The sequence below is a fragment of the Mastomys coucha genome, unplaced genomic scaffold (genome assembly GCF_008632895.1).
Source record: "Mastomys coucha isolate ucsf_1 unplaced genomic scaffold, UCSF_Mcou_1 pScaffold17, whole genome shotgun sequence".
Lineage (NCBI taxonomy): Eukaryota > Metazoa > Chordata > Mammalia > Rodentia > Muridae > Mastomys > Mastomys coucha.
In genome coordinates this window covers 4,250,907-4,271,126 of record NW_022196899.1, presented here as the reverse complement: position 1 = coordinate 4,271,126, position 20,220 = coordinate 4,250,907, and the positions used below count along the sequence as shown (strand labels likewise).

Sequence of the window (20,220 nt, the reverse complement as noted above, 5' to 3'; positions counted from 1 at the left end):
TGCTCTGAAAAGTTTCCAAATGGCACAATAATTTAAAGAGATAGACCATTTTAAGAGAGGTTCCAGAAATATTTTTTTCTGGGTATCAAAATGTCGGCTGATTCTTTTGGTCAGTGTCCATCTAGCTACACGGTCAGTTTCTAGTTTGATTTAATTGATTAAATAATGTTACTAGTTTGCTGCTGTCAGGATGTAGGAGTTTTACAAGAACCATTAATTAGTTGTCTCAGGGAATTTTTATAAGTTTTATAAATTAACGCCCAGTTAATTTTTATTATCTCTGTGTTCATCTTCCTTTGGCCATTTTCTGTTAATTTAGTATAGTAGCTGGCAATGCCATCAGTATACTAACCCTTGAAGCTGAACTCTGCTTGCTGTATTTTAATTTTGGACCAGACACTGATTTTATATTCTAAGCTCTGTGTGTGTGTGTGTGTGCGTGTGTGTGTGTGTGTGTGTGTGTGTGTGTGTGTGTGTGTGCTCCATGGGTAGAGCTTCCTGTGCTGTGCTGTGCCCATTGTATAGAAGGTGCCTCTGTCTAGTGAGTGAGAACTTAAATCAGCCAGGGTACAATAGGCCCTGCAGGGCTTTAGACGAGACAGTTGATTATGTCCATAAGTAGTACCACAAGAGGCAATGAAAAAGTTAAATCTTGTGCATTTATCTGGGTTAATAGCTCACTTTCTCGGTCTTGAATCTAAATTTATAACAATATTCATAGATTATAGTGTTTAATATATTGACAGATTTTTTTGTAGACATTAAAAGTATTAAAATGGGAGTTTCATTCATGTAATAAATATGATTCATATTTGTATAATTTATATGATAAAATAATATAAATTGTACAATTTACAAATAGAACTGTGTGTGCAGGACACTCCTAGTGACTTCCTGAGTCTAAAATACATCGTGATAATGCAAATGGAAAATGCAGTTCAAGGATGATTTATGTAAAAGATGCCTGATGAGAAACTACAGCCCAGTGGGGCAGGTACGTCTAGACAGAACATCTTTAATTCACAGATTTGCCGGCATCTTACTGCTCTCAAACTTTTCAAAATATTTATTTTTAATTATATGCATGTGTGTGGTGAGGGTGGGGGATCGGGGGTGGTACGTGCACTTGAGTGTAGCTTCTTATGGAAGCCAGAGGTGAGTCCCTTGAAGTGGATGCTTGGAATGGAACTTGGGTCCTCTGTAAGAGCAGGGAGTGCTCTTTACTGAGCTCTCCTGTTCTTACCCTCCAGTCTTAATGTCCGTGGTTTTCCTAGTATCCTAATGTAGAAAACTGAAAGTGTTCAGAGAGCCCAGGCTCACTCAGGTTTCATTGTCTCTTGGAATCTCTGAGACTCTCTCTCTTTCTGTCTCTCTTTCTTTCTGACTCTCGTGTGTGTGTGTGTGTGTGTGTGTGTGTGTGTGTGTGTGTGTGTGTGTATCTGTGTAAAAGTCAGGAAGGGAGCAGAGGGGAGAAAGAAAGGAGAGACCTTAAAAACTTCAGAGTTCGAGGCCACCTGGTCCAGGATAGCCAGGGCTACACAGAGGAACCCTGTCTCAAGAGAACAAAAGAAGCCAAGCCAAACCAAACCAAACCAAACTAGACCAGACCAGACCAGACCAGACCAAACCAGACCAGACCAGACCAGACCAGACCAAACCAGACCAAACAAAGCCACAAGAACGTCCACTACAACAACCCCCATGAAGAAAGTTACCTTTCTTCGCTCCTCTGCAGCCTCCAGCTTTTTCTGGATCTCCTCCAGAGACAGGTCTTTCTTCTTTGGAGAAGCTAGAGTTCGTGGAGCTTCCGAGATGGGAGATGGTGGTTTTAAGATCAGCTCAAAAGCCTGGCCGGAGGCACGCTTGTTGATCTGCTTCACCTCCATGTCTGTGGAAGCGACAGCAGAGAACGCTAAATTGGCAGCTGAATCATGCAACTGCTTTAATGTCATGGAGTCCAGCAACTGCATAAATGCTTTTGATCGTAAATTTAGGAAATTGTCATTTGCAACTATGTAGATAAACCTCAAGTGCATTGTGATGAGAGAAAGGCAGAAACAGAAAGACAGAATTCCTGTCCTCATAAGTACAGAATGTGATGTGGCTGCCCAGGCTGACGGATTCTGGGCAGATGCTGGCTAGATAGTACAAAATTTCATCTAGACAATTAAAATACATTCATGAGTCTCCTAGTTTGCTTTCTGTCACTGTGACAAAACACCATGACAAAAAAAAAAAAAAAAAAAAAAAAAAAAAAAAAAAAAAAACAAAAAAAAAAAAAAAAAAAAAAAAAAAAAAAAAGAAAAAAGGAAAAAAAGAAAAAAAAAACCAGCTTGGGAGGAAAGGGTGTATTTGGCTTAAACTTTCACATCACAGTCCATCACTGAGGTAAGCCACGGCTCAGACTTCAGCAGAAACCCGGAGGGGAGGCTGAGAATGAAGCAGAGACCATGGAAGCACACTGCTTAGCGGCTTCCTTTCTGGGTCTGGTCCAGCTTGATTTCTCATACAATCCAAGACTAGGAACAGCATCACCTACCGTTGGCTGGACCCTCCCACATCCATCCTGAAAATGCCCATATGGCAGTGCACATTCTATACACACAGACATATATATGTACATGTATACATACATATATGTATATTTAACTATATATACGAAACCATGTGAAAGAAGATGAGATGTGTCTCTTTGAATCTGATTTACCATGCTAATAAAGTGATCTTCAGTTCCATCCATTCTTGAAAATGACAATTTTTTTAAATGTAAACTAAAACTCCATTTTATCAATAGTCTAAGCATTTTTAATCTGCTTTCTCTGATTGGATTCTTGCCACAAATACATGATAACACACAAGGTAAGCATGTGTTAGCTAACTTGATTTAGCCATTATCAATGTATATTTTATTTCAAAACATGCATACTGTAGACACATTCAATTTTAATTGCCAATTAAACAAAACACAGAAAATCTTTAGCCATGTTTACCATTGGCTTATGTACTGACCATAAGTAGATCACCAGACCTTCACATTTTAATCATATGTAGTGTCATTAATAAGCTGATTGGCAGACTTTCACATTTTAATCCTGTGTTATCATTATAATCTAAAATAATTTATAAAATAAAAAGTAAGAGATAGCTAGTAACTTGGAGGGCATTTATTTATTTATTTATTTATTTATTTTATTAGATATTTTCTTTATTTACATTTCAAATGTTCTTCCCTTTCCTGGTTTCTCCTCTGAAATACCCACTATTCCCTTCCCCCTCCCCCTGCTCACCAACCCACCCTGTCCTGCCTCCTGGCCCTGGCATCCCCTACACTGGGACATAGAGATTGGGGGACATTTATAACTTCATAGCTCATCTGTAGGAAAGCTACTGATTTCTTTAAGACTTCATCGGTCAGTCTTCAGTTATAGCTGAGTGCTTTGGTTTGAGCCTCATGCCCTCTGGTTTTTGTTTGCAACCAGAAACTTCTTGGGATCAAGCCACTGCTACATGCTACTCATATTTTAAGTGTAGATGTCTCCTGGAACCTTCCAGGGTGTTTCCAAGATCCCCAGGGGATTCGCAAACACTCAATGGCCGAATCTCTTACTGTAACACATGGTAGTGATTTTTTTTTAAATTTTCATTGTCCCTACATGGCTCCGATAATTACTATTCAGACGGAAATACAAGGTCAAGTGAACAGTTTCGAAATCTGAGTGTCTCTACTGAGTTTTTAAAAGTTCCGGTCTGCCCCTCTTAGTCCCAAAGCATCAGAAGCCATCCTATCACTGTGTCCCAGACATTCGGGGTTCTCCTTGGAGGTCATTTGAGTTTTAAGACTCATCTACAGAGCTCTGAGTCCCGGGAAGACAAGGACCACGCTGAATTCATCAGTGGGTCACAGTGACAGCACAGGTTTTAGTCTTTTAAGAAACAGCCAGATTCCTACTAATAGCATCATCTGACAAGACAGTTTATTTGTTGGCTCAGTGAACTTCCAGGAAGCGGGCATGCTGCATGCATTCTGGGGGAAGCTTGGTTGTTGGCAGAGTGCTTACCCGTAGGAAGCTTGGTTGTCGGCAGAGTGCTTACCCATACACAGAGCTAAGTGCTCCTGGAAAGGTAATCAGCCCTTCTAATGCTTGTGTCATGAGAACAGAGCTGGAGGAAGAGCGGCTCTAAGTTTTCAAGCAGACTTTCAGGCGCGTAAGGCTGGGAGCTTGCTCTTTATCTCATCTTTTACAGGATCTTTACATATGTAGGAAGGCAGAATAACTGTGAGCCTATCATGCACCAAAATGCCTCAGGTAGGGTTGGGTACAGTCAGTGGCTCTATGTTGATTACATTGGCTGAGTTAGGTGAGGTTGATACTAATAGTGTTGATAAGGACAGAACAATAACTGGGTATCTCTTAGGCATCAGGCTAAGACATGCGCTACTCTCTCCCCAGCATCCCTAGGAGGGGAGAGTAAATGATGTTCCAGGAGCCTATGTATCCTCTTGCCTGAGGCCCCCAACACAGGGGAAGATCCAGAAACCAAACCAACCTAACCCAGTCACCACAATTGGGATAAAGTAAACCTAAAACCTAGAACTTCAGTAAAGCCGACTGGCAACCTGGCACAGTGGTGCATGCCTTTAATCCTAGCACTCAGGAGGCAAAGGCCTGAGGATCTCTTGAATTTGAGGCCAGCCTGTTGTATACAGTGAGTTCCAGGACAGACAGGGCTATATAGAGAGATCCTGTCTCAAAAACAAAACAAAACAAAACAAAACAACAACAGAAAGCACAGCAAACAAAAATAAACCAAAACGGCAAATAAAGTCAACTGTTGTTGCAACTGCAGAGTGTTATTTAAACTTTCTTCAGTAAGGCCTTAAGTTCTCTAAGTTAACCTTGAACTTGCAACCCTCTTGCTTCAGACTATCTGAGTGCTGGAATTTTAAGTCTGAACCGTCATGGGCAGAATTGTTGCTTTCTTCTTAATCCCTCTTTGCTTATGACCTGAGTTACAATTTTATTTATGAATTTGATTATTCTTATCAGCTTGTTTACATTTACCTGCAAAGTGTGGGACTCTGCCAAGACACATAGCGATGGTGGTAGATTTTTCCTCTACCTTGATTGGTCCAAGTAGAAAAATAATTTCATGCCAATTAGAATCTAGTGTAGTAGTTTAGTGTGTCTCATCATTTGAAAAGAAAAACCTTAGACATCCGGTGGATTGTGACGTGCTGATGAGGATGCTCATAACAAGGCAGCATACTTCTTACAAGACATTTAGGCACTGTTATTAGCACCAACTTCAGACGGTGGTAAGACCTAATGGCTGGACAGAGCCTACCGACACTGAGATCTAGTTATGTTAGGAGCTCTGAGAGGGAAGCACACACATCCCAACTTCCGCAGCTTACCCAGCTAGAAGGGTCTGCGCTACAGGGCACTCACCATCATAGGTGTAGATGTTGATGTTGCGTGGCTCCGGGTAGAAGCAGGAGCAGATCAGTGACAGCATAGACAGCTCCTTCATTTTTTCCTTGTAGGCTGAAAGGGAAGGTTCAAGGTTAGGGTGCTTCGTTTTCCGAATTTCCTCTTTAGTGCCTATGTAAATCCGAAACATAATTATAGCCTTCTGCAGAAGGCAGGCCGCTTGGTTTGCTTTCCCAGCGAATGAGAGAGATAGTCATGCCAACAGAGGGACGAGAACTGCATACGTTAGGTAAAAAGTCAAAGTGAGTTAGATTAAAGTGAAAAGGCCTTGAGACCCAGCAGGAAGGAAGAGGAAAACAGGGAAAACAGGGAAAAGGAGACACGAAATTAGCGGAAGCATGCGCATGCGCATTCTAATTACTGAGTCCTGAGTGGTGTGCGCATCAGTTAAGATTCTCTCAGGGGTACAGGGTGCATCACCACCAATCATTTGGGGATAGTCACAGAGCTCATCAGGAGAGGTGTTAAACAGCTGTCCCCTCCAGGGAACTTTGTTGTTTTCCCTCAATCCTGGAGTGCATTTTCTTATCTCATCTCACCTTCTTCCCTCACACCCTGCACTGAGAGGAGGCAAGCTGATCAGGATCTCCCTCTCTCTGACACATAGTCTGGGTACCCGCCAAACAGAGAAGCTACAGATCAAACAGTGCTGGTCCCAACCCTTCCCTCCTCCTCGTCACTGCATGTTCGTTTCCTCTTCTAATATGAAGACGACCTAGGTATCCCTGGTGGGCATCTCATGGTGGCCACCAGGACGGACGTGTGTCTCCAGACAACAGGATTGGGCAGAGAGGGTGGGACACTTTCACCTTTGTCGGTCATTCAATTAGTGAGATTAATGAAAGAAAATTGAAGAAGATGCTGAGTATATTCTATAGTAACGTGTGATAAGGAAACAGAAGCCTACGGCCTGGCAATGTAACAGCTGTGTGTTGGCAGGATCTGAATCTGTGACCCAAGGGACCGTGTTTAGATATTGGGAAAAGAAGAAATTCCTGGAAGATGAATGTGGACATTATTGACAGATTGTTGTTGTTGTTGTTGTTGTTGGTTAGCAGGGTAACAGATCCAACAGATGTTTTACCGTGTCTAACACACAGACTGTGGGTCATACATACATAGCTGAGGATAGCTATGAATGTAGCCCAGCACAAAATTGTACATGTACCTAAACCTGCATGAGATTTGTATCTTTTCTGTAAGTCAGTTGTGGGTTCCCCAAGCCCAGTGTTTTCAGGTGACGTGCCATCATGTCAAGAGGTTGACAGAAATGCTGAACTAAGACATTTCTAAGAGATTTTAAAATCTATAGTCAACCTACTCAATTACTAATTTTATAAGGGAGGAAACAGTCTCACAGAGGCCAAAGTCACAGGTGACTGATGACAGAGACAAGGCCTCTGGGGAAAAAGCAGTAAGGCAATCTATTCAAAGCTGCCAAGGGTCATCCAGCCCTACTTTAGAATGAAGTCAGTGGCCACAGGGTTGAGTGTCTTCTGAGAACATGATACAAGCACATGCTAAGAGCGACATTGTGAGTTTGATGTAGTTCAGCTTAGCATATCCGGATGATTTGCTGAAGGAACGCCTGCTTGTTTCCAAAAAGTCAAAAGCGCAGTGCTAGTTCTGTGCAGCAGACATTTTTGATAATGCTCGTTCTGAGAAATTATATTAATTTTTCAATTATAGAAGGCAGAACCGTTTTTCTTTGGCTTGTTTCTTTACTTAACTAGTAACTTACATATAGCTAAGAGAGTTTTCACATATATGTTCAGTGTGCATCATAATTCTATCAGAGGAAAGTGTTATTTGATGGCTTAATACATTTAATTCCACAAACAAACTGAAAACAATATCAGAAGGCTTTGTATGTTAGGACTGTTAACTTTTTTTGGTACATGAATACAGTAGGAAACACAGAACGTTTTGCTAAATGATATATACAGCCAGTCTCTCCACATCTTCAGGTTTTAAGCCCATGAATCCAATAAACCTCAGATCAAACATATTTGAAATAAAAATGGCTTCTGCAATGGCACATGCCATCCATGAAATCAATATTAAACCAGTAGTATTCAAAATTGTTTTGCATAGAATATATGTATATCTTCCTTAAAGATATAGTATAGTGGCCATTTACATTGTTTTCATTGTCTTGGGTAATCCACAGATGACTTCTATAGGACAGGGCACAGATAGGTTATATGCAAATACTATATTTTTTAAAATAAAGGACTTGGACATTTGCAAATTTTATATTCCCAAGGGGATCATGGAAGCAATTTCCCTGCATACTGAAGGATGACTGCACACCATACAAACATTAAAGTAGATTAAAAGTTTACTGAGGCCAGGCGGTGGTGGCGTACGCATTTAATCCCAGCACTTGGGAGGCAGAGGCAGGCAGATTTCTGAGTTCGAGGCCAGCCTGGTCTACAGAATGAATTCCAGGACAGCCAGAGTTATACAGAGAAACTCTGTCTTGAAAATACCAAAAAAAAAAAAAAAAAAAAGTTTACTGAGTAGACTAAACACACAATTATAAGATTTCATAACTCATAAACAAACATAAAGCTAAAGCTATAGAAGAGCATAAATTTCTACTGACCACTTTTCAAATATCTGTCACTAGTGACTGGGTAATGAACTTTAATAATTTTCAGTAAGGTCTCCAAGCTCGTGTAGAGAAGGGCATGCAGACTGCCCGAGGCTTACACATTTGGAGGAGCCCTATGTACAATGAGCAATAGCTTATGCTAATAAAGGAACGGTTTTTATCTTCTGTCCTAAAATTCAGAGGGGAACTTTAACTCCTAATTTGGTGATATTTAGGCAGTGGGCTTATGCTAGCTCATTTATATATGTTTTATATATATATAAATTATATATATATATATATATATATATATATATATATATAATTTTTGTTAAACTACGCATTCTTTGAAGGTGCACACTATATCTTACTCATTAATGGAACAATTTGCAGAATAGTTCTGGAGAGACCATAAAGTGGTTGCTTAATAAACTGCAGTTGTCTTTGGTCAGTGACTTGAACTCAATTTCCATTACAAGTACGTGGGATCCCCACGCATGGGCAGGTGTTTCTGTGAGGCATTATGGGAGTACGCAAACACAAGAGAACACTGCTGTTTCTCAGAGAGGGGCAGAGTATGGATCGAAAGTGGACTAAGGCGGGTGGAAACAGGAAACCTCACACGAGCACAAAGACGATGTAGAGAAGCTGTGGCAGTGAAGTGAGTCATACGGAAGAAGCTCCACAGCCAGGATCGCCCAACTTCAGACAACAAAAACACAGGCCGCTCAGTTAAGGTTCAAACCAGGCATCACCCAGGGTGTACACCAGTGCGTTTTTAGGAGATTCCTCTTGAAGTGTGTGCCTTGGATTTTGTAGGCAACCAGAAACAACGCACATGGTCTACGAAGATTGAACAGTGCTCATCAGCTGTGGTTGCTCATGCCTTTATCTTAGCTCTCAGGAGCCTGATGTAGGAGGATCGCTGTGTGTTCGAGGCCAGCCTGGGATACCTGGTCTCAACCATCTCCCCTCTCTGCTAAAAGTGACGGCGTAGTGTTTAAGAGAACAAAGCAGAGAGGATGTGTTTATTTTTGATGACATGGGACTTGCTACTCAAGAGACAACACAGGACCATTTGTGTGTGGGAGTCCACGAGAACTGACATTCTCTCTCCCCTTGTACTTTGAAGGGGAGAGACTTTTTGCCTACTAAGTCATTTCTCTAGGACTGTCCCCTCCAATACTTCTTTATTGCTCTTTTGTGAAGGAGACATCAAGAAACAGCTACTGGAAGTTCAGGAGGTGATGTGGTAGGGCCTGGCTTAGGAAGTGTGTAGTGCAGAGGGAACAAAGAAGGCTAACAAAACTTTATGAATGAATTGCTAGAACATAACTGGGTTTGGGAAAAGGTTTCCAAATAATAACACAGAAGGAAAGGTCTTTCTGAATAGGGTTCTAAAGAGGAAACTTTCCGTGCAAAATGTAACCAAGGTGAGGCCCGTAGGATGGCTTTGATTGGAGAATTGGGTGTGGGTTGATGTACTGGAATATAAATAATTTTGATGGTTTTTAAAGTCACAACAAAGGGCTTCCCTGCAAATATGAAGTACCATGAAAAATGTGCTTATTTTCTGTTAGCATTATATCCATTGACAATGTCTTTTCTTGCATTCTGGAATCAGTGTATGTTAATATTTTTACCATATCCCAAGACCAGGTAGAATTGAATGTATCTTTGCAAGAATGTGATTTCTTATATTTCTTTACAGTGGTATGTTGGTTGACTTTGCTATCAACTGCTAATGCTTACAAATAGGCGTATTTGTCTAGTGAATTCATTTAAAATTCTACCCACACAGAGTATAATAATTATATAGTAATAGTCTCTTAGCCTAATGATGTATGAACACCAATTGAACTTTCTTCATTTTTTTTTCCAAATGGCCACAGTAAATTGTGAATGATGGTACTGGCTGTTCTCTGTTGAACACAAACAACAAACTAAGAAAGACATTGGTAGACATTTCCCGTTCGACTATCTCAGTAGGGCTGAGAAAGGCCCAAGTTTATAGGGGAAGAAGAAGCTCAGAGACGAGGGATACTTAGTTTTCATAAAGGTCTGTCTGTCTGTCTGTCTCTCTCTCTCTCTCATCCTTTAATGCCGATTGATGCTTTAATGCTGCTTCACCTCCTTGTTGATAGTTTCCCAGGTCTCTCTCTCCCTCTTTCTCTCTCTTGCCCTCTCTCCCTCCCCCCTCCCTCTGGTGCTGGCATTGAACCAACTCTGCACATGCAAGACAAGAACTTCACCACTGAGTTTCACCCCAGTCCCCTTCCCAGAAAATTGCTATGTATTTACTCTAATTTCACTGTCCACATGTTTCCAAGAAGAAACTAACAAAGTGAAGCTCATGAGCCGTTGGTCTTTAGCATTTCCTACCTTACTTGCTAGACACAAGCCATTGATCACCCAGCTACAGATATGGTCATCCCTGTTCAGTATTCACGGGGGACAAGCTTCGGAACCTTCTGCAGACATCATTTTGTGTGTGTGTGTGAGTGTGTGTGTGTGTGTGTGTGTGAGTGTGTGTGTGTGTGTGTGTGTGTGTGTGTGAATCTTCCTCCTGGATAAGTTCTAAAGTTTATCTTGTTTTTGAGTTGATAATGCGATGAACATTTCTCTCTTCTTCTCTTCCCTGCAATTTCTTCCACAAAACCGGCCTTGCTCTGTCAAATTCATAGCTTCTTTTTCACTAATTATTATTCGTGCATATATGTATATATAGTCTATATGCTGTTACTTATGTGTATACACATAAGTATAAGTGTATTTTTATATACTTGAAACCATGTCTCTATTATTTGCGTATGTGGTAATTTAACAATAATGATATGTTAGATAATATTTGTTATTTGCTGCTGTTCAGGAAATATCTATATCAAGTAAGTATGCCCATGTTTAAGACAAAGACTTTTTGAATATTTTCAATTTGTGATTGAATCTATGGATGGCAAATCAGAGGGATGATTGGATGTTTTTGCAGGAAGAAAATACAACACTTTTTGATTTCTAAATTGTCTATGGACAATAAATACTTATATAGAAACAGTGGAAACTTCAGGAACCATTTCTCAAAAGAATATATATGGCTTTAATGACCAGTTAAAGTTTTGTTTTAGATTAAATCATCACAGGGATTAGTTTACTTTAGAAAACAAATCATGAACACATGAAGATGTCCCCCATTAATCTAAATGTATATACCACAAACGTTTCTCAAGCTTTCAAATACATCTTAACTGTGTGTGTATGTGCCTTGCTTTAAGTAGAAAGTAATATACATTTTTTAATGATGTTATACTTCATTATCTTTTAAAGACCCAAAACAATTAGAAATAAATGGCTTAAAATTTTTCAATTTTCCACTTCATTTGGCTTATGTGGGAGTAACCATTAATATGGCATCTCATATACTTCATTTTGTTGTTATTTAATTTGGAATTGGCAGCCTTATAAAAATCCTTCTGGTGATTCATCCTGGGGAAAATTGCATCTTAGTCTTTCCTTCTGTCTGTCTAATAGTCAATGTGAAGAGGAGTGATATGCATTATACTTACTGCGACCATATCTTCATACGTTCCAGGACAGAGTGTTCAGGGAGTGTCACATGCTAACACACTGCTTTAGCAGAAGCTACCTCCTTCAAAATATTCTCTTTAAATGCTCTTATACCTCTAACTCTAACACTCAGGGACGTTTTCAGAGGGACAAAGACAAGTGGATCCATGAAGCCAATTCAGTCACTTAGCTGAGCCATACATATATCTCCCATATATAAGTATAGACATATGTATGCATATATACACACACACACACACACATATATCATATACACATATATATGATGTGTATATATGATATACACATATATATGAAGTGTGAACTCAGAGCTCAGAACTTGTGATAAATGCTTAGAAGAATGAGTTTTGAGGTTTGGTCTTTTGCAACGTATCCTAATGCTAAATATCAGGTCCCTAGGCCTGGTTAGGTTATGTGACACTGTCCCCCCCTCCCCAGTTATCCCTGAATGATGAAAAAAGATGCCTACTGCCTATAGTTGGGCAGAGTTGAGATAGGTGGGGCTTGGGAGTTCCCAGGCTTGGGGTCTGAGGAGGACTATGAGGAAAAGAAGGTAGAGAGGGGAAGATGAAGCTGCCGCGAGGTAGGCACATCACGGAAACAGAGCCATGAGAGCTGGCTAATTCAAGTTAGGCGCTGTCCAGCTAGAACATTGTAAGTTATAACGTGGGGTTATTAATGGGGAGATAGATTCTAGTAGTATAGAGGGTAGAGATCTTCCCAGCTCTGGTGCTGATTAAGGCTTATCATAAAAATAAAAGTTGTGTGTCTTTTATCTAGGAAATGAATAATCAAAGGTAGCCCATCCACCAAATTGAGATTAAATATTTTTAACAACAAATGAGAAAAATGTTTAATTGTTTTTGCTGATTGGGATGCTTGTCTGTCCTGGCACACTGTTGTTCATTCTCTATCCCATAGCTATCATTTTATTGATAAACTATTTTGCAATGGTTATGGAACATACAGATGCCACCAGCTTCAATATATGGGTAGCCAGCATTTTATTTTTAATGATGACTTGCTTTCTAAGAATTCAGTTCACAAAACCACAGTAGCTATTGGGCCATTTAATAAGAGCTGAAAGCATAACTTAGTAACAACTTTTCCCTCTATCCCAAGTATAGGCAGAGAGGAAAGTATGATTTGCTCTTAGTTTTAAGAGTTTGAAGAGAGATCCAGAAAGGAAACTGAGCTTTGAGATAGGGAGAGTCAGAGACCAGAACCTGAAGTCCCTGATCTTTGCTCTTTGTTCTTGAATTGGGCTGGCTGGCCTTGGCTCTAGGCTGGCTGGAGAGCACCCCGAGTCAGCCTGGGTTGACCTGACCTGGAGCCAACATGGGGTCAGCCTGCCTATTTCCTGGCACTTCCCTGTGGCAGCTTCAGGTGTGATCATGTTGGTTAACCAGGGAGAGTTTCCTGGAAAGTCCTAAATGCCCATATGGAGTCAACTTGCACTTCTTTAGGAAGGTCTCTGGGGACAGAGGACAAAACAAGGCCCTATAGAATGCAAAATCAAGGTCTCTTGTACATAGTTTCATAGCAATTGGATGTTCTGGTTTCTCTCTAACAGAATGGCATTCTTTGACCATGACTTACAATTGGTGTAAACAGTGACAGACTGCTTTTTGAGAGCATTTCCAGGCCAGCAAAGCTTTAGTGCTTAACTGGGGATCCTGTTTTCCCAACAGTCCTTGTAGATTGTTCCAAAGATATTTTAATTTATTATTTTTTCCTTGAGGTGAGGTCTCACTATGTAAAAGCTGGCTGTCCTGAAATCACCTTGTAGATCAAGCTTGTCTCAGAGGTCCACCCTTCCTCTGCCTCCAGAGTGCTGGGATTACAGGTGTGTGCCACCACCGACAACTCGGGACGATAGACAATGTGACAAGCATTGGCCTCCGCTAGCTGGTTCTGGAAAGACTGAGACGAACAGCCCCTACTGTTAAGAAAGGTCACATCCCTGCTTCTGCCAGCCTGTGTCCTTCCCCACACTCAGGTCTTTGCATAGGTAGGAACCAGCTACTTGGCGGTAATTTTTTGACTCTTTTAAAATGTTTACATTTTGCATACTTCCACTCCTGCTGCTTATTTTAACTGTACTCTGACACGCTGGCGTATGTATTTAGCACTTTGCACAGTGGTCTCCCACTTCACACTATTTTAGGTTAATTGATTTACTCTTCACTCAGGTGTGCCATTTTGTCTCAGAACTTATTATTAATTATTTGTTTATTTATATTTACTTATGTTTTTAAGGCAGAGAGAGCCTCATGTGTCTTAGACAACCCTTGAACTGGCTTTGTAGCCGACGGTAATGGCGAGCCTTTCATCCCCTTGCCTCTGTTTTTCAAATACCAGGATTATAGGAATGTGCCACCATGTACAGTTCTTGTGGGATTGCGGATCTGATCCACAGCTTAATTTGGGATAGGTTAGGACTGGACTGCTGAGCTCCACGTGCAGCCCCATATCTAAGAGGACTTAGAAGCGCCCCGTTGTGTTTTAAAGTGAAGTAGACAGGGCTTGAGGACACTCCACCAACTCCAGCACCTGCTACACAGGCTTGAGGGGGCCTCAGCTCTTGCACCTGTAAGCTCTGACACTCGGGCATGTTAGGAGGCCAGGGCCACAGACTGGTGCGTCCCTGAAGCAGATTTAACCAGGGGCTGAGCCCAGGTGATGAGCTTCAGCTTCACTGAGTGGCTCTGTCTCAGAAATAAGGGAGGAAAGTAATCAAGTAATACTTGACAGTGACGACTGGTCTCCACATGCATGTGCACACATGTGCACACATGTGCATGCACACCTACATGCACAGGTGCACTAACCACTCTAACAGGTACATATACCACACCGCCAAAGAAGGAGGCTAGTATGAATTGGCTTAAACACTTTCTACACTTAATTTAAATTGGGAGAATTAAAATATTTTATTGATGAACATGTAACTGAACATTTATCACTGAAAAAGAAAAACTGAATAAATAACCCCCAGATCGTAAGGCCTATTTTAGTATCTTAGAAAACTGCTGATATGAGGTAATGTTTCTAGATATTTCTGCTAGGATGACATAATCTTAATTAGCTTCGTGTAAGATTAGATTCATTCCACTTTCACCCATCTATCCTTACCCACAGGGACAATAAGCCAGAAGAGGTTTTGAAAGGGTCACATTTTGATCAGTCAACACCATTCCAGTCTTCTTTGTAGGTTAAGACTCTCACATCAAAGGGGCATTTAAGAGTCAAAGCAGTATATCACATTACTGGGTCCTACAAAAATTATCGGAAGCCTTTAAATGTTAATTTAGTGGATTCTCAGCTCCAGCAGTAGTTACAAGGGAAGCAAATGGGCTGCTGTGAATTGGTTCTGACCCACTCTGCAGTCGCAGTAAATTATATCACTTGGGAAACTCACGGTGTCTCATGACTCTTTAAAGCTCCTGCAGTGTTCAAAGAAAAATTTGTACCGGACTCGGGGTGAGGGGAGTTGCCCCCTAAAACTCCCCCAGAGGAAGACATTAAGGTTCACGGAGGCCAAGATGCACTATAATTTAAAGAAATCTTAGAAGTGCTCTACGTGTCAAGATTTTATCCCCAAACCCTCTTGTGAGCATCGAAGGTTCTTTCCTCCTTAATTCCTTGATAAATGGTGGCTGTGTTTGAATATGGAGACAGAACATTGGGAAGGAACACAGTCACTTTAAGGAAGGTTACAGCAGCCTGTGCTGTGAGCGTCTGCAGCTCCATTCCCATCGATCTCCTCTGTCACTCTAAGAACTTCCCAAAAGGCCAATGCATCATTCTAGAAGTGCTTGCATACAAGCCTCCACTTGAACCAAATATGAATGGGTTCATGGCACTATTTTAATTCTAAGTATACCTTTAAAAAAAAAAAATCCATGCCTTGAGATATGCTCTTCAAAGTTACTAAGAGAAAGACAGACAGAAGCAGACCTGCTGAAGACAGACTAGCGCTTCTCTGTTTTTTTTCCCTGATAGAAAAAAAAAATCACTTTGTGATCATTTTCTCCAGGTTTGGGCATTTAATACACAGATTTTTATATGTGTTTATAGTTTAAAATCCTTATCTGGAAAACCCAATCCGTGCTGTATCTAGGGATGGTGATGCATTTCTTTAATCCTAGTGTTCTGGAGGCAGAAGCATGTAGACTTTTGTGAGTTTGAGGCCAGCCTGGTTCCAAGCCAGCTAGGGCAACATAGTAAGATCTGTCTCAATAACGTCAAAAAAAGATCCATGCCATGGATACTAGTGTTAATATCAACTGTGAATAAAAAATATTTTAACTTGGTATTACTGCCAAGTAATACCTGTGATACTTGCAACAAATAGAATTCATATATATATACATATATATATGTGTGTGTGTGTACATATATGTATATATACATATATATAAGTTTATTTACCATAACAGAAGAGTAGAAGCAATCTAATATTTATTTTTCATGAAGACATACAGATAATGTAATAACAGGCAAAAATGACCAGAGTATGTGAAGTGAAAACATTCTAGATTATTATTATTATTATAGTATTATTTCTACTATGTTAGGAGTCTATTTGTAATAGGAGAGGTAAAGATACTTGAAACAGACATACTTGATGAGCTAAATTGAGGGACCGGTTATTTTCCTTTTTTTAACTGTCTCAATTTTATTTAACCTGTAAATGTTTTGAACTAAGCATAACAAATTTTTTAGTGATGGTTAAATAATGTTTATTAATTTTGAATAGTAGAAGACCACCTTATCTTTTAGAATATCAAAAATAATACCTATCATTTATATAATATGAATATTATAGATTTCTCCAATAGATAAATCTGTCTTAACGCTTTCTTTAAATCTGAGGATTTATGGAAATCCTTGGTCAGAAGGAGTAAAATGGGTGCTGCTAAATAAATTTTCATCTTAAATGTAGCAAGCAGCCTTTGTTAGTTGATCAGATTTTTAAAATTGCCTTTGTTTGCTATCTCAATCCAAAACCACTTTGCCTTCCACTTTCCCTTGATTACATATGTAACATGATTTACTTTTATCTTAGAGCCATATAACAAAGTAGCTAACTTCCAATAGTAAATGTCAACTGTGAACCAAGGCACTGGAGTGATGGCTTAGTGGTTGAAGACACTGATTCTTCTTTTAGAAGATCTGAGTTTGGTTTCTAGTGCCATGTCAGAAAGCTCACAACTGCCTGTAACTCAGTTCCAGGGGATCTGTTCCCCTCTTCTTGACTCTGGGGAACACAAACCCACTTGCACACACATTACATAATTACAAATAAAATAAATCTTTTTTATCTTGTAAAAACGAGCCAGAAAACCTGTATCTATTTAGTTTTTGCCTAATACTTTTTTAATTTCTTAAGTGAGAGCATAGCTCACGTTTAATTTTATGAAGTTATTTTCCTCATTGTTAATATGTTGCTGCCTTAAGAACACCTCGCTTTCCTCATTTTCATGTTACATTTACATTGAGCATACTGTTTCTGGTAAATGTTCAAACTGCTAACTTAGAATTCTCCATCTCCCTTTGTTAATCAAAACTTTTATTGTGGAAAAATAGTTTTTTAAATATTATTTACTATAGAAAATAAGGCATAGAAATCCACATGTCAGTTTTAACTAACATAACAAAAAGAAGCTAATTATTTGATCGATAATTGAGGTATGAATAAACTCCTAAATGATATTTGTCTTGACTGTTACTATAGTCTTAAGCAAAAAAAAAAAAAAAAAAAAAAAAAAAAAAAAAAAAAAAAAAAAGTCTACACATATACACACTAACGAGACTTAATGACATAAAACTTGAAATCTTATGTTCTACCTGCTGAAGGTTACATGTATGATACAGGACCATGAAAGTGCCAACTTTGCAGGCCACTTCCTGTAACTTCCTGTAAACCTCTAAGCTGTATGAGGGTATGAACTGAATGAAATTTATAGACAGGTTTATGTAAACTAAATGGAGCTATAGGCAACCCCCTTAAGAATATGGCAGTTTCAAGCATAGGAAAATGAATTATATTTCAAAAGTTCCATCTGATCTTAGGTGGGTCTGTGTTTTATAGAGGATACATGCTCTAAGCTCATGATCCCTCGCCTTGTAGTCATTTGTGACTGAGTCTTAGTTCTAGACACTTTTGTAACCTCCACGTGTTGTTAAAGTTCTTCAGTTCCATTGCCCTTTTGCCTTGTATGTCCACAACACCAAAAGCAGCAGTCATTTCTATCCAGTGCAAACAGAAGGTGGTTTTCCCATTGCACACTCGGCACTCACTCGGACTCTGACTTCATTCTGGAGACTGGGTGGGTCTTTTGGCATTCAACTCTAGTTGGGGTTTGTACCCACCCATGATATACACTCCCTCACAGCAGAGTTCAGCCAGGTCTTCTATGGGCTTCTGTGTTTGTTGTGTTACTTACTTTCAAGTCAGTATTAACTGTATCAGTTGAAACTGGTGACCTCCTATTCTTTTCCCTTCAGTTCACATAGCAATTACCCTATTGAAACATTCAAATTTTCATATTCCACTTAGATAAATTTTTTGTTTGTTTTTACATTTTTTTGTATTTTGTCATATTCTTTAAAATTTATAAAATACTGTAACAATGAAAATGAGTATTATAAAAATTGTGTGATATAAAACAGCAATCAGTTGAGCCCAAATAGAATTCTTGTCGGGGTAGTTGTATTTAAATTGTTACCACAGCAGGTTTGCTTACTAGCCATGAGCAGAAGGTAGAACCATCTCAGGCATGAGCCACAGGAGCTTCACATGGGAGCTGCATTTCCCATTTCTCCAAACATAAGAGAAATACTAAAGTCCCCATTGACACTGTATAAAATACCCTGTACACAGACTTACTCAGTGTCCCAGCACCTGGATTTCCAAGTCACACTCATCAGAGTTAGTGCTAGTCATTGACAAAGTGTGCATTCAGTGTCTATGTAGGTATACTATGTTTATGTGTGCATTAAATGTCCATGCAGGTGTACTATGTCTATGTGTGCATTAAGTGTCTGTGCAGGTATACTATGTCTATGTGTGCATTAAGTGTCTATACAGGTATACTATGTTTATGCAAACAGGTATGTTTAAGCAGCAGCCATGAAAGATTTTTCTGAAAGAAAGCAAGTTGTATGAGTTACAGTTACACTTACGCTTCATTGCTACTTTGTGTTTCAAGAGAACACAGTGAATGTAGACACGAACACTCATTTTCTAATCACATCTTAATGAAGTTGAGAAAAACACAATTTAAAATTAAAGAAAGGGCCAGTTTTGCCTGCAGGTAGGCTTCACATGATTATACAACGATAAATATAAGATTGCTATCCTTTGTAAATGACGCACGTGACATAGAGAAGACGGTGCTGTGGAGGACTCTGTTAGGTTTGAAATAATCAGCTATGCAATGCAGGAGAACTGAAAAGACTTAGGAATAGTCGCTCTGCTCTTTTGCAGATGGGGTTCTCCACACAGTTAACCTTAAGGATAACCATAACGATTCCTAAAAGATCAGGTTTGTTCCATGTTGTATGGAGTTTTATGGTTATTGCATTTTAATTTTTCTCTTTTGTTTTGAAGAACTGGTTTCATCCAGTTGGTAAGAACTCACTTCAAAGAGTTACTTTCAATGCACAATGTAGAGAAGCACAAATTATTGACAACTGGTCCCTTGGCTTCATGCAGTCAGAATCCTCAGTCATCAATGACTCATTGTAGTGAATATTTTCAAGTAATGCTATTTGGACAAAACTGTCTACTGTGTGACACACCATGACACACTAATGCTTCCATGGCTAGACTTCTCTTAATTTTTGCTTCTGTTCTCTTTTTTGCGGGGAGGTTACAGGGTGGGTGGTGGATATGGAAGGACTGGGAAAGGAGTGGGATTGGAGTGTATGATGTGAAATTCTCAAAGGATCAATAAAAAAAATCACAGGAAAATAAAAAGAATCCCCAGTCATAGCTCCTTGGATTTCAAAGCAACAGAGGAAATTCCCTAATGATGTTCTTGTAGATAAGGAAATCAGACCTGGTCCCCTCTGTCACTCAGGTAGGCACCTCTCTCTCTTTAGGGGTGGTAGGCAGTGAGGGTGGCAGCAGGAACAGGGTGGAAAACAAATGGGGGAGATGTAACGAACAGAGTAATGGTAAGCTTTTAGAAGGATTCTGTGTTCTTAGTTAACATCTGACTTGCCTGTTTTTAAAGCTTGACTATATGTTTTTGGTGTTGAATAATGAAAATGATCTCTTCTCTTACTGGCGGATGCCTATAGTCCATTATCTCTTCTTTGGAACTGGGGCAGACTTTCAAGGGAGTCAGGTGTTCCTGTTTGTCGCTCTGTGAAGGGAACCTCTGAGGCGAAGGTGAGAGCATCCCTCCCTTGGCATGAGCTCTGGAGGATGGGTCCAGACCCGTGCTGCTCACTGCCGCTTCTGCCCCTCGGGTCGTGTCCGTGCACATCACTACCGCTTCTGCCCCCCACCCCGGTCCTGTCCGTGCACATCACTGC

General features: G+C 39.9%; 1 protein-coding gene across 1 annotated transcript in view; it reads right to left on the bottom strand.

Annotated features, from left to right (window-relative positions):
- Stmn2 (stathmin 2) overlaps positions 1-20,220 on the bottom strand; it is a 53,964-nt gene that overhangs the window by 15,396 nt on the left and 18,348 nt on the right. Inside the window, exons 2-3 of the mRNA XM_031376320.1 lie at positions 5,451-5,546; positions 1,716-1,888 (exon numbers count right to left, since the gene is read on the bottom strand). Coding sequence (XP_031232180.1) covers positions 1,716-1,888; positions 5,451-5,546 — 269 coding nt within the window. The remainder of the gene's footprint in view (positions 1-1,715; positions 1,889-5,450; positions 5,547-20,220) is intronic.